Genomic DNA, 12909 nt, shown 5'->3' with positions numbered 1-12909 from the left:
TGTCATGAAAAATTCCTAGCTTCCTGGAGAGGTAACTTTTTGCTGAAATTTTGCCACCAACTATCCTTCTGGCATCTCTGTTTTCCCATTCTCTCCAGGAACCCTTGTCTTCTCTTTACTGGGTTAATTGTGTTTTGGTTTCTTTATTTTAAGATGACTAGTTTATGGCTGAAGTACTTTATAAAGTAAACTCTCAGGTATCCGCGTGGAAACTACAATATGAAAGGCTGAGAAAAGTAATCTTTAAAAAATCATGAGAGGAAGATAGGCACAGATGTTAGCTGAGGGCCAGTCTTCCTCAGCAAAAAGAGGAAGGATTGGCATGGATGTTAGCTCAGGGCTGATCTTCCTCAAAAAAAAAAAAAGATAAAAAGAAAAAAAAAATCATGAGTATTTTGCTTTAGAATTAGCTAGCCTGTGAATTAATTTACATTTTTTGCAAAGCACTTTCTCATACTTTATCTTATTTCATCCCCATAATAAAATCTGACAGGAAATTATTTATTGCCTGCAACAATCTGATGACCAAAAACTAAGATAAAGAAAAGTTAAGCAACTTGCCCAAATAACACAGTCAGTATGTGTGAAGCTATGATCAGAAACCCTGATTCCAAGGCTAAAACTAACCCCTTCAGAGAGATATAAACAAATCAAAGAAAAAATGAAGCATAAGGGCCTGCCCCATGGCCTAGTAGTTGAGTTTGGAGCACTCCGCTTTGGTGGCCTGGGTTCATGGGTTCAGATCCGAGGCGTGGACTTACACCGCTCATCAGCCATGCTGTGGCGGTGACCCACATATAAAATAGAGGAAGACTGGCACAGATGTTAATTCAGGGCAAATCTTCCTCAAGCAAAAAAAAGGAAGATTGGCAATAGATGTTAGCTCAGGGCTAATCTTCTTCACAAAAAAACAAAAAGTGAAGCATAACTACGAATTCTTTGTGGAACAAGCTGGAATTTTCTCTACTTTCTCAATTCACCCCAGAGTCACATTTCTCCTAGCTTCCTGGTCCTTCATGCTGAAGATGGCTGACATTACTTCCTTGATGAGGTTCTTGTCTTACCTGAGCTATCCTCTCTGCCTGGTTCCTAACTTCCAGGCAAGAGGGCAATCGAGAGTTTCTGTTAAAGGTTCTTTCCCTGGGTGGAAGGTCATAGGAGGAAGGGAAGCAATTATATCTATGCAACAGGCCTCTTCTCTCAGTTCATCTTCTGCTGAGCTGCAGACAGCATGTAGAATAAGTCAACTAAGAGAAGGAAATCAAAATGCTAATAGCAGAGAAGGTATCCAGTTCTCACCCCAGGGGACCTCAGGAAAACGTATAATTGACCCTGTTTCATAGAAGCATGCTGTGCACAGCCAATGTATGTCTTCCACGAATAGTGTCAAAAATGCTATCCAGAAATGACAGGGCTCCGTTGATAACAAGCCACTCTTAATTATTCATGGTGGTAGAAAAATTGTAATAACCTGGCTAAATGGCATTGGCAGATTATTCAAGCCTTTCACTTGGGCATACATTAGTGTTCTTCAAACCTATGCATTTTCCAGTTGAATCCACATTATACTGTTAATCCCTATAAAATGTCTACTTTGGACTATTGAAAACAGAAGTGGGTTGGAGAGTAAAGAAGAGGCTAAAATAGCATTGTTTTAAAAACCAATTCAATGAGATGATACCTGAAATTCATTAAATATCCTGAAGCCTTTTAAAATTTTACAAATAACCAAATGGCAAGTGATCAGCCTGGGGTCCATCTAGTACCTTCCCTTAAGCACACCTGGTGATCTTTTCCCCTGTATCCTTAATTGTCTATGGACAAGAATTGTGCACATGGGTTCTCTAGAGGTATTTTTTCCTATTAGTAGTCAAAATGCGGAAAGACCATCAGAAAGGAAGAGACAAGGATATGGTTTACTCACTAGCTGTTGTCAGATCTTATACTATTGAGATCTAACTAAAGAAGCGGCCTAGAAATGGAATGGGTCCAAGGCTGCATCTGAATCATCAAAATATCTTTGGTTGTTTGATCAGTTTGTCCGGTCCAGAGGACAAGCACATTAGTGGGCTCATCAACTGGCTAACAGGCAGCAGGACCATATGTTCTCAACTAAAAACCATGTCATGTAATCCGGCAATGGGGGAGTTGGTGTCACAACTTGAGTTTTCATCCTATGACAAATGGAATGTAGTAGAAAATTACACTCTTACATTGCAAATTTGATAAATGACAAGAAATAACAAATGCCCCTGGAAATCTTAGATTCAAGAATTTTCATAAAAATATGTTCACAAAAATGATGGGTTGCGTGGAAGGTAAAATGTGAAACAGTTAGAGATCAACCAGTGGATCTTCCGAAACACTTTCATTAACAAAACTTTGGGAATATTTGGCCTTGTTCTCACTCTTCTAATAACTAGTCTTTCATTAGAGCTAACTGCACTTTCATTGATCAATTTCATAGAACGTCCTTCTCCCCATCACTATATTATTAATTACTTGCAGCTCTAAAGTAAAAAAAAAGTATATGCTTTCCAGTGGAAAAAAAATGCAGTTTACTTGAAACTGAAGGCTGCCTTTTATCCTATGGTTTATACATCAAAGCCTCATGCTAGCCCCAAATCCCTTAGCCAGACTGTTAAGCATGTAAATCTTTGGGGTAGAGAATTGAACTGAACATCAGTGACACCTTCAAGGGCTTGTTTGAAAATGGATGTGAGATTTCCAAAATTAAAGCATTAAAAAAAAAAAAGAAAGGAAAAGAGTCTCTCTCTTCTCCTGACCTTGGAAACAAGTAAGGACAATGTTATTTTAATTTGCATTCAAATTTTAACAACACAGTCACACAGCACCACTGGGATCCACATTGGGTTTCCACTGAAGATTGCTCATCATTTCATTACGGTTCATTATGTTGATAACTGTCAGAAAGCATTAGAAGTGAGGGCTTTGAGTAATAGAACTGAAATGGTAATTTTAAAACAATACACTTTCTGGAGGAAATACAGTGGCGCACTAAATTCAATTAGAAAAGGCAAATGGACAGACAACGTAAGTGATGTTTGCTGTTCGGAGTTAGGCTGTTTCAATTTCTTGATAACCTAAACCTGCAGAAAGCTTTTTCAAATCAGGACCTTTCGTCATAGATCTTGGTAAATTTGCCCTCATTAGCTCTAAGCAACTCCAGTATAAATTGTCTTAAAAGCTGTAATTTTGGAATATTTTCGGCCACGTCTAAGTATCAATCAATCACCCTTTGTTTGTTTGGCACAGCTGACTGAATTATTCAAGGCCGTTTACTTGGAGACAGATTTGTGAAGGCCCTTCAAGTTGGCAATCTAAAATAATAATCTCTTATTTGCAGAGTGCTCCCCATCACCAGGCTCTAATAAGTTTCATCAAACAAGTTAAATAAAGAGTACCGAAAATCTCAAGGACACATTTCCAATCGAAAAATACAGAAAACCACTCTGGTCATGCTGCTTAAAAGGAATGGTGGCAAAATAACAAATTAGCTATTTCTTTCTAGATCTACAAAGCCAATTTACTTCTGCTGTAAGGCATATTTTTCTAGTACACTTGGAAGCAAAATAAGGGGTTAGAAAGTTTCCTTAAAAGTAATATTGGTTCAGCCTCCCAGTGGAGGAAAAGAAGACCTTTCTCACTATAATCATTGAACAAGCATCTAAATGACTAAGGCAATCAAGGGCTTCCTGCACAGACATGCAGTGGGCTTTTCCCAACAAGGTTGATTGCCAGACTACATTCCTGACTGCAGGGAAAGGTGAAGGGAAGACGAAAGAAATCTAGAGGGGAGGCTTTGGTTATCTGCAGAGTTAAAGGGCATTAATTTCATTAATAAAAATCACAATGAAATTCCTTCTAAGAAATGATTCATGAAATCAAAATTCCTTCATCAGCTTAAATGGCATCCTTGTGTAGATAGAGGTCTCAGTGTCTGCCTTGCTGGCAATGTCACCAACACCCCTACTGCCCTTCTTGAGTGACACACATGTCTGAGGTGAACATCTACATTTCCACTCGCTGGTAGTAACCTAGTGGGGACTCTGGAAGAAAATACAAACGAACAAACAAACAAAGCCCTACAGTGAGTGTATTTGATTACGTTAACTCTGAACCAGGTCGGATTTTCTTCATTTGGGAGACAAATGAAGTATTCAATTTCCATTAAGGGATAATGTTTAGAACCCTTGAAATATCTTCCTTGAGTCACCACTGAGCTGAAGAATAGCCCTGAAAGTTACAGGCATGGAGGAGAGGGTCTCCCATCTCCCGCCATCCATCAAGGAGGATCCCAATCCTTACTACCTAAAGGGGGTCCACAGACCAGCAACAGCAGCAGCATCTGGGAACTTGCTGGAAATGCAGAATGTCCGGCCTGACCTCTCCACTAATCTCTAAACGACTTTCACGTGATTTCTATGCACATTAATGTTTAAAAGCATTGTTCTAACTCTCTGTTCTAATAGATACAGATTATTTTCTTGAAAAAATTCATATGTTGCTTCCATTGAAACATTCTTACCTCACAGGCAGCCATTTATTTTAACCTAACCAGAAGTTCCATCAAAAGTCTTCCTAAAGATAAAGTTTATTTACCATTAAATTCTCTGAAGTTCCCAAGCAATGTAGATGGTGTGAAGAACTTCTTAGGCGTTTCCTTCTAAATTAGCCAATGCTGCTGTATTCACCTGGTCTAATCGTTCTCCAAGTGAACAAAAACCTGATTTTACAAGCCAGTGGAGCAGAGTCTCTCTCTGGCTAGAAAAATGAGTCTCAGATAGTGTGTTTTATTTCTTCATTAGTGTGCCGTCACAGTGAGCGATCACTAAATGCAAGGCTGCATAAGAATGCTGGGGTTAAAGACAGCATAATGAACAGAGAAGTTGCCTGATTATCATGGCTGTCAGCACAAGGGAATTGGGTTTGTCACCTGGCTTAACCAACTGGGAAGAACTGATTAGAGGCTGGAATCTGTTTGAAAGGATCCCTGATGTTTACGTTCTTTTGCATCCCCACATCTTGTCAAGAGCATCAGCTAAAGTTGGGGGTGGGGCGAGGGGGGCAGGGCTTCCTTCTGTGGGTTATCTGAACAAGAGATTCTTTAAGAAACTCCCACTGTCTTCTCTATTGAAATGTCTACTATGGTGCTGTTCAATAGAACTTTCTGCCATGATAGAAATGTTCTATAGCAGTGCTGTCCAGTATAGCCTTATGTGGCTAAGCCCTTGAAATGTGGCAAGTGTAAATGAGAAACCGAATTTTAAACCTAATGCTGATAATTTTAAATTTAAATAGCCACATGTACCTAGCAGCCACTGTACTGGACAATGCAGGGCCACTATATTCAACAGGAAGGGAGTAATCTAGAGTGAGAGCCATCAGCTAGAAGAGATTCTAATTCTGCTGCTTAACTTACTAGTATACCTATTAGCAAAATACAGTCACCTCCCTGATTATCCCTATCTCAAAGGAGATCTTAAGAGTCTTATATAGTTAATGTTTATTAAATTAAAAAAAAAAAAGAACTTAAAAATTCAACTCTGTAGAGAAGTGGTCTCAACCTTGTCTGCACAGTAGAAGTACAGGAGGGCAACCTTTGAAAATACTGATGCCTGAGCCCTGCCTCCCAGAGATTCTGGAGTGCAGTGCAGCCATTGGGTAATTTCATTGTGCAGTCCAGTGAGAAAGTCACCCCACAGGGAAGCAGTGAGATGCATTGGCAATCTGCTGTGCAGGTAGTTTGGGGGAGGAAGTGACCAGCTGGGGCTAAAAGAAGAGAACAAACATTTGTTAGATCCCTATCATGTGCCAGACCTTTGCAAATATTTTCCTATTTAATTCTTAAAACTTCCCCACAGGTAGATAGTGAGAATCCCATTTTACAGATGAGTAAACTTTGTGGTGTTAACATTAGCACTGTCTTTCCTCCTAACTCGAGTCAGAGGGATGCAAAAAACATTAGAATAATGTGAAGACTATTATTGCGTTAGTGAAGGGTGGGAGGAGCTCCAAGAGGATGGACTAGGAGAAAAAGGATCACGTATTGCTTTCGTATTTCCAGGGACCTTCTACTGATGACACAAAAAGCCACCAGTCTTCCTCTCATATTGTTGAAAACAAATCTCCGAAAAATGCCAAAGTTACTTGAGTGTTTAAACGTTTTGGTCCACTCATCTGCTAAAAGCAATATTTTCTTTTCTCAGTTGCATCCTCAAGGTAAAGCTAGCAATCAATTCCTACAGGAACATAAAATTCCAAGGGCTCAGCTAGCAGTTACACATACAGCAAACGTTCTAGTAACTCAGGCATGTGGCAAGCTTTGGGGTCTCCTAAACGCCCACATAGCAAGCTGCAGTAACTAAGTGATTGGCCCATGGTCCCCTAGAGTGCTAGACAACAGATGAGAATGCTGAGACTGAAAATACCTAGGAGAAAGAGCCAGGTGTCTTGCCATCAAAGGTGAATTTCATGACGTTCATAACACAATCAAGTCCCAACCTAGAGAAGGCTTGATCTTTATGGAACGTAGGTGGTGGGTTGCGTGATGCAAATTAAGCTCAATTATCACACTGTCAGCCTACAATAATTCCCTCTGAGTTTGCTATCCTGCCCTAAAATCCCACAACTGGAGAACTGTTGGTAGTGGGTGTGGATAAAGGAGGAACGTTTGCTATTAAACTAATCATGCACAATGCAACACAGGATAAGAATATCTAGACTGGAAAAGAAAATGGCTGGGACTTGAGCAGGTCAGACGTACACGGCCATGCAGAGAAAGTACTATAGAAAAAGAAGACGACAAGGAAATCTTTGCCTATTTATGCTTACTCCTAAGGCTGGCCCTGGTGTCCTCCTTCCCTCTGGCAGTTTGTGCTTGACCTGGGGGCTCAGGCAAGACAGCTTCCCAGCAAATAGTAACTAATTGAGTCTTCTAGTTGTGCTGCTCTATCATCAAGTTGGGGTGGAGTCTTGGGCATGTTCCTTAACATCTCTGAGCTGGCAGTTACCTTGTCTATAAAATGAAGATGAGGCCTATCTTATAGATTTGTTATAATATGAGCCCTGTAATAAGGTTTATTGAAAGTGCTTAATACATTACCCGGGTATAATTATAAAATGGTTGTTGTTGTTATTATTATTATTATTGTCTCTGTTTATGAAAGAAACTCCAAAGGGTATGGCAATTTCAGTACAAATTTGAGATGGACCTGAAATCTCTCTCCCACTCCTTTTAAACGTGATACTTAACTGAACTCGACAACGGCCTCAGAGTCGGCCCAGTTGCCCCCAAACCAGAAAATACTTCTATTTGCAGAGACGTCAGCTCTAGACTGGCTAAGGTGGAATTTACAGTAGTTAGGGAATAAAATAATAATAGTCATAATGACAGAAAACGCTAACATATATCGAGTAGCATCCTATTATGCATTTTACATGGTATGTAAGCAATGTGAGGGTGTTGAATACCAACAACCATGAGGGAGGTCCTGTTATTAATTCCATTCTCCAGATAAGAAGGCTGAGACGTAAGAGGCTACACAGTCACTCAGCTACTAAACGGTGGACTGGGAAACAAAGCCAAACCGTGTGGAAAGCCTGTGTCCCTAGCCACTAGGCTCTGTCCCTCCACCCATGGACTTATCCAAAGGAAACAAGAGGGGAATACCTGGGCCCACCACTCCCTGTTCTGGTCACGGTCATAGCCATTGCAGGGTCTGTGAAGCCCAGAGTGTACATGAAAAGACTGGCAACACCTAGCATCACCGTCCAAGTAAAGTTCGAGAAACAACTTCTCTACTCTACTCCCATGCATACGCGGGTGCCAACGGCATCCATTCATTAACCCAGCCTTTATTGCGTGTCTATCATCAAATAAGCGTTTCTTAGGATCTGGGCCTAAACGTTATAAACACAAAACTATGAGGAAAGAAGGAAGAGGGATAATGACCACGCAAGCCATGACATCAATGCACAGAACTGAAACCACTTGCCCACACGGGATCCCATCCTCGGAACCCTGCCCTATACCTCTTTTCCCTGCAGCTGTCTAGCTTCCCCAAGAGTCCTTGAGGAAATGAGAAAGCCATTTATAAATTCCAATCTCAGCTCTAATTACACTGTCAGACAGCCCCGAATGCTCACTCTGCTCTACAAAGTAGTCTGTTGGCAGCTGTGCATTTTGAAGGCAACCACAACAGTGAGAATGAGCCTTTCTTTTCAAAAGCATTTCCCCTTCTATGATTGAGAAAAGATGTGTGTTTGATCTAATTTACCCCCTACATGGTTATCCTGGGAGAAGACCTGGCAGCACCCTGCTAGCTGGTAAGGAAAGCTGTTGGCATTGAAGAAATGAGAGACAAGCAGACAACTTACGGGTGCAGGGCATAGAGGCAGCATCATTGTCAGCTCTGAAAAAGCCTCGGTCACAGGTGCACAATGTGGCTCCTTCCCAGACGGAGTAGCTGTGGGGTGGGCACTTGGCACAGGTGGCATCCGTGGAAAGGGCCTTATAATATCCAATTTTGCAGGCTAAAGGAAAGAAGAAGAAACAAACCAATATAACCCACCGCTAATATAACAAAGCAAAACGTCACCTCCTTGATTCAGCAGAAAGGAGACATTTTTGCTAATCACCAGTGATCACCTGGCTTGAGATATAGGTAAAGCAACCAAAAACATTAAGTGTGACAGTCCCTCTTTAAGAGTTATTAACATTCCTGGTCAGGTGGCAAGGAGCCTTATGGAAAAATTTTTCTTAAAACCAGTGGTATCAATAAAATCACCGCTAAAGTTTACTCTATGCTTCCTACATGCCTGGTACCCTGCTTAGGTGCATGATGTTTAATCCTTACAGCACTCTTTTCCACAGGCACTATTGTTAGCCTTACCTTAGAAATGAGGAATACCAGCTTTGAGCAGTAAATTGTTGGTGCCAGACTACGCATCTGGTAAATGTCAGGGAGCAGCTTTGACCTCAAGTGTTGGGCCCCCAAAGCCTGGACTCTTGGCCACATGCTGTGGAATCTGAGAGCATGGTCTTGAACCAACCAACTGGAAGTCTATCCAAGCGCTAACCCAAACTTGGTTGGTGATTATTTCCTAATTACAGCTACAGAGAGAACCAAAGCAAAAGACCAACAAAAGCAACCACAGCATAAAAGAAGAGCTGGCCAGATGTAGTCACAATTCCAGAGGAAAGTACTATAAACTACCAACAGTAGATTCTGGAACATAAGATGCTAAGATTTTTCTTTAAGATTAGCTGATACTTTGTGTTTATTTTCAGATTAATAAAACCTTCCTGTGTTTTCCTCTCTCCATTTTTTCAACACCCCTCTCCCTCCTTCTGCACACCCCCCTCCAAGTGGCTGGTGAGGAGAACATGGGCCATATAGTTCTTTATGCACCTGACATGCTTTCCATGACTTCATCTTCACAAACATCACACTGACACCGAGGATTGCTTTTATTAATGTGGAAAAACTCCATAATTCTGTGAAACCTGACAATAAAAAATAATTAATAGGGCCTCTCTCCCCCTTTTTTCTCCCGTACCCTTCACGATCACCTCCCAAATCTGTCTCAACCTAAAAAAAAATTGTCCAACACCATCAGTATTGAACCCACAGTGCCAAGGCCATTAAAAATAAAGTTATTTCATAAGGCCAGAGGTAAAAAAGAAAAGTGACAGTCATCCACAATCTTTTCAGGATGATTCACTCTTAATTCTCTCCGTTTATCACACCCTTAGCATGTGTCTGTACTACCAAAGATATCAGCTGGGAGAGAGACCCATCAGGCCTTTTCCATCAGCCTGACCACCAAGAGACCCACATCACCAGCAAAGCAGCAGATCTTACTCAAGTGAGTAGATGAAAAAACATCCACAAAACTGCTTGATTCTCTAAGAGATATGACCACAATCCCTCTGCTGTTACTCATCCATCAAGCATCCGTATGGCTTCCAGGGGAAGTCTGTTCCTCCTGTTTGCACATCCTGTTGGTATTTCCTTAATCATGCTCTTGTAATAGCAAGGGGAAAGCGAGTTTAGCAGAAGCTCCAGAAAGGCACACAGTAACTTCACTATTATTAACTAAAGTTGTTTATGGAATTTCCTTTAACGAGCCAAAACTTTATGATGTGTGGAGCTCCGACAATAAAAGCGCTCGGAGATCAATCTCTCCCTTATTTGCCTTCGTCTTTCACTGGACCGGAGCATCTTAGAAAAACAAGTTGCTCCCATGACTGAGATTTATGTGTCTCAAGTTTATACACATCACATAATTAGATAAGGTTCAATATGCAAGGTGCTTTTTGGTCACGCTTAAGATGGCCCTAGAGTTTCAGTTAAAATCAGAAACCCTAGCTTTGGCAGGAAGAAGCTCTGGGGGTCAAGCTTGTCCTTCCCACATCAAACACAATGAGTCCCTGAACAGGGACACAAACCCACTGGGTCCCGCATGTCACTCAGTCCGTCACAGCCGACAAAGGCAACTTGTGTTAACCTCGTCACTCAGAGCTGGGACTGCCAGGAAGGCATGAACTGCTTTCATTTTTTCCCATCTGGATGTTGGAGGAAAATACTCCATGTTCCTGATGGATCTTTGTGTACCTCCATTTCAACAGACATCAAAATCTGAAAACTCACAGTGGGAGTAGAAGATTGACAACAAAAATTGGCCTATGACTGACTCATTGCAATGCGAAAATAGTGCACACTCAAAAGCTTGTAAGAAAAAAAGGGCATTGCTGTCTCAACTTCTATTCTAATAAGACTACTTCCAGTTACAAATTAAATTTATAGTTCACAAAAAATTGGAAGGTGTCTTGAATTTCTTAAAGTTCAAGAATTAGTTGTATATGATAATTTATGGAAATGTATATGGTATGCTACATCTATATGATGATAAATGTATGACATGATATGTATGTATCATTTCATATGTATATGATAATTTAAGGGAAAAAATGAGTTTGCAACCTGATATTGTTTTTCTACTTTTCCTTGAAGCTGGTATTAATATGTTACCAAGAATAAGTATACGTGAATTCATTTGGAGAATACAGAGTTTTATACCTATTTGGAAAATTGAAGGCTGCTGTTCGTAAACACACTGACTATTTTTACTTTCTTTTCCTCTTGCTTTTACAAGCGCAAGCAGAAAATACAAAATTGTCATTGTGCTATTCTCGGCAACGTTTGCTACCCTTAACACATTCTTTTGTCTTCAACTACGTTAAGACTATGGTATTAATATTTCAGGATTTTTAGAAAGGATCTCTCAAAATATAGTAGAGGTTTCTGATGCACACAGCCATTTTGCTGGCTGCACTCAAAATGACCTACTAAACGGATGGTTCAGTACATTTCTTTGCTCTGCGTGGCTCACAGCTTTCCAGTATTTGGTGAATGAATGTGGAAGTACATCTCACATTTATTCACCACTTACTTGCATCTTAAAATTTTCAGTACATCTTTCATTCTAAACAAAATCTCCATGAAAGGTGTATTTGCTATAGCAAGCCTTGACACATGTCATGATTTTCCATCATTCTCTTTTAGGTGAGAGCTATTACACTGTATTTTTGAGTGGTAATGACTTGGGAAGCAAGTTTGTAGAGAGCCAAAGTGCACACTCAAGAGATATCTTCGTCCTGCCCTCTTTCTGGTGGAGGTTCATTAGATAGGGTAGAGTATGAAGGAGCTCCTTAGGTGGCCTTTCAATTATGCACTGTGGGAAGATTAGTTCACATGTGCAATGCAAACTTTGAATTCATTTCCTTTAGCTTTGCCTTAATTAGTTCTTTCTGCTGACTTTAAATAAAGGCAGAAGATAAATGAGGACAAGGAGGAGGAAGAAAAACCTCTTTTCTTTCATTGGCTCATCCACTATCATAACGAGGTTGCATTTGAGGATAGAGTCTCCTGTAAAGTTTCTTTGTAGAATACTTAAGCATAATTACTTTTGGTTAAACACAAAAACAAAAAAAATTTAAGGTAATGTAGTATCTTCAGGATTTCTTGGTGCATAGATGATTTACATGAGGGTTCAAGGGCCAATTTAAGGAGCTGGTTAAACCTACTCTTTAAAAATATCCTATAGGGGCCACTCGGTGGTGTAATGGTTAAGTTTTCGTGCTCCACTTCGGCGGCCTAGGGTTCACATGTTTGGATCCTGGGCACGGACCTATGCAATGCTCATCAAGCCATGCTGAGGCAGGCTTCCCACATACAAAAAATAGAGGAAGATGGGCACGGATGTTACCTCAGGGCCAATCTTCCTCAGCAAAAAGAAGAAGATTGGCAACAGATGTTAGCTCAGGGCTAATCTTCCTCACCAAAAAAATATATATATCCTATATAGATTGTTAAGTTCATTTTTCTCCTTTTTAGAGAAATATACAAAGATTGATAGTACCTGATTATCTTTATAGTTCATTTTTAAAGTAATTCAGTTTGTAAAAGTAGCCAATAATAATAGCAATTGTGATGACATATCAAGCATTCATTGAGCATTTATGCATTTACATGCATTATTTCATTTAATCTTCTTAATCCTGTGAGCTTGAGGCATTATCATTATTCTTATTTTGCAAGTGAAGAAACTGAGGGTTTTAACTAACTTGCCTAAGGTCACATAGTTAAGCAGGAGTCAGCATCTTATTCCAGCTCATGCTCTTTAAAAGTTTTTACGTAGTTACGTAAGGTTAAGACAGACCTCAGCGGGGCCAGCCCCGTGGCGTAGCGGTTAAGTGCGCACACTTTGCTGCTGGCGGCCCGGGTTCGGATCCTGGTCGCGCACCGAGGCACTGCTTGTCAGGCCATGCTGTGGCGGCATCCCATATAAAGTAGGGGACGATGGGCACAGATATTAGCCCAG

At 40.5% G+C, this 12909-nt stretch overlaps 1 protein-coding gene across 2 annotated transcripts in view; it reads right to left on the bottom strand.

The window, feature by feature from the left end:
- The window catches only part of EPHA4 (EPH receptor A4), a 139611-nt gene that overhangs the window by 66044 nt on the left and 60658 nt on the right, over positions 1-12909 (bottom strand). For both annotated transcript variants that reach the window (XM_004427613.3, XM_004427614.3), the window contains exon 4: positions 8401-8556. In XM_004427613.3, coding sequence (XP_004427670.2) covers positions 8401-8556 — 156 coding nt within the window. The remainder of the gene's footprint in view (positions 1-8400; positions 8557-12909) is intronic.

The sequence above is a fragment of the Ceratotherium simum genome, chromosome 37 (genome assembly GCF_057802395.1).
Source record: "Ceratotherium simum simum isolate JZ-2026a chromosome 37, ASM5780239v1, whole genome shotgun sequence".
In the NCBI taxonomy this organism is placed as follows: domain Eukaryota; kingdom Metazoa; phylum Chordata; class Mammalia; order Perissodactyla; family Rhinocerotidae; genus Ceratotherium; species Ceratotherium simum.
The sequence above is the reverse complement of the archived record's forward strand: the minus strand, read 5'-3'. Positions and strand labels throughout refer to the sequence as shown.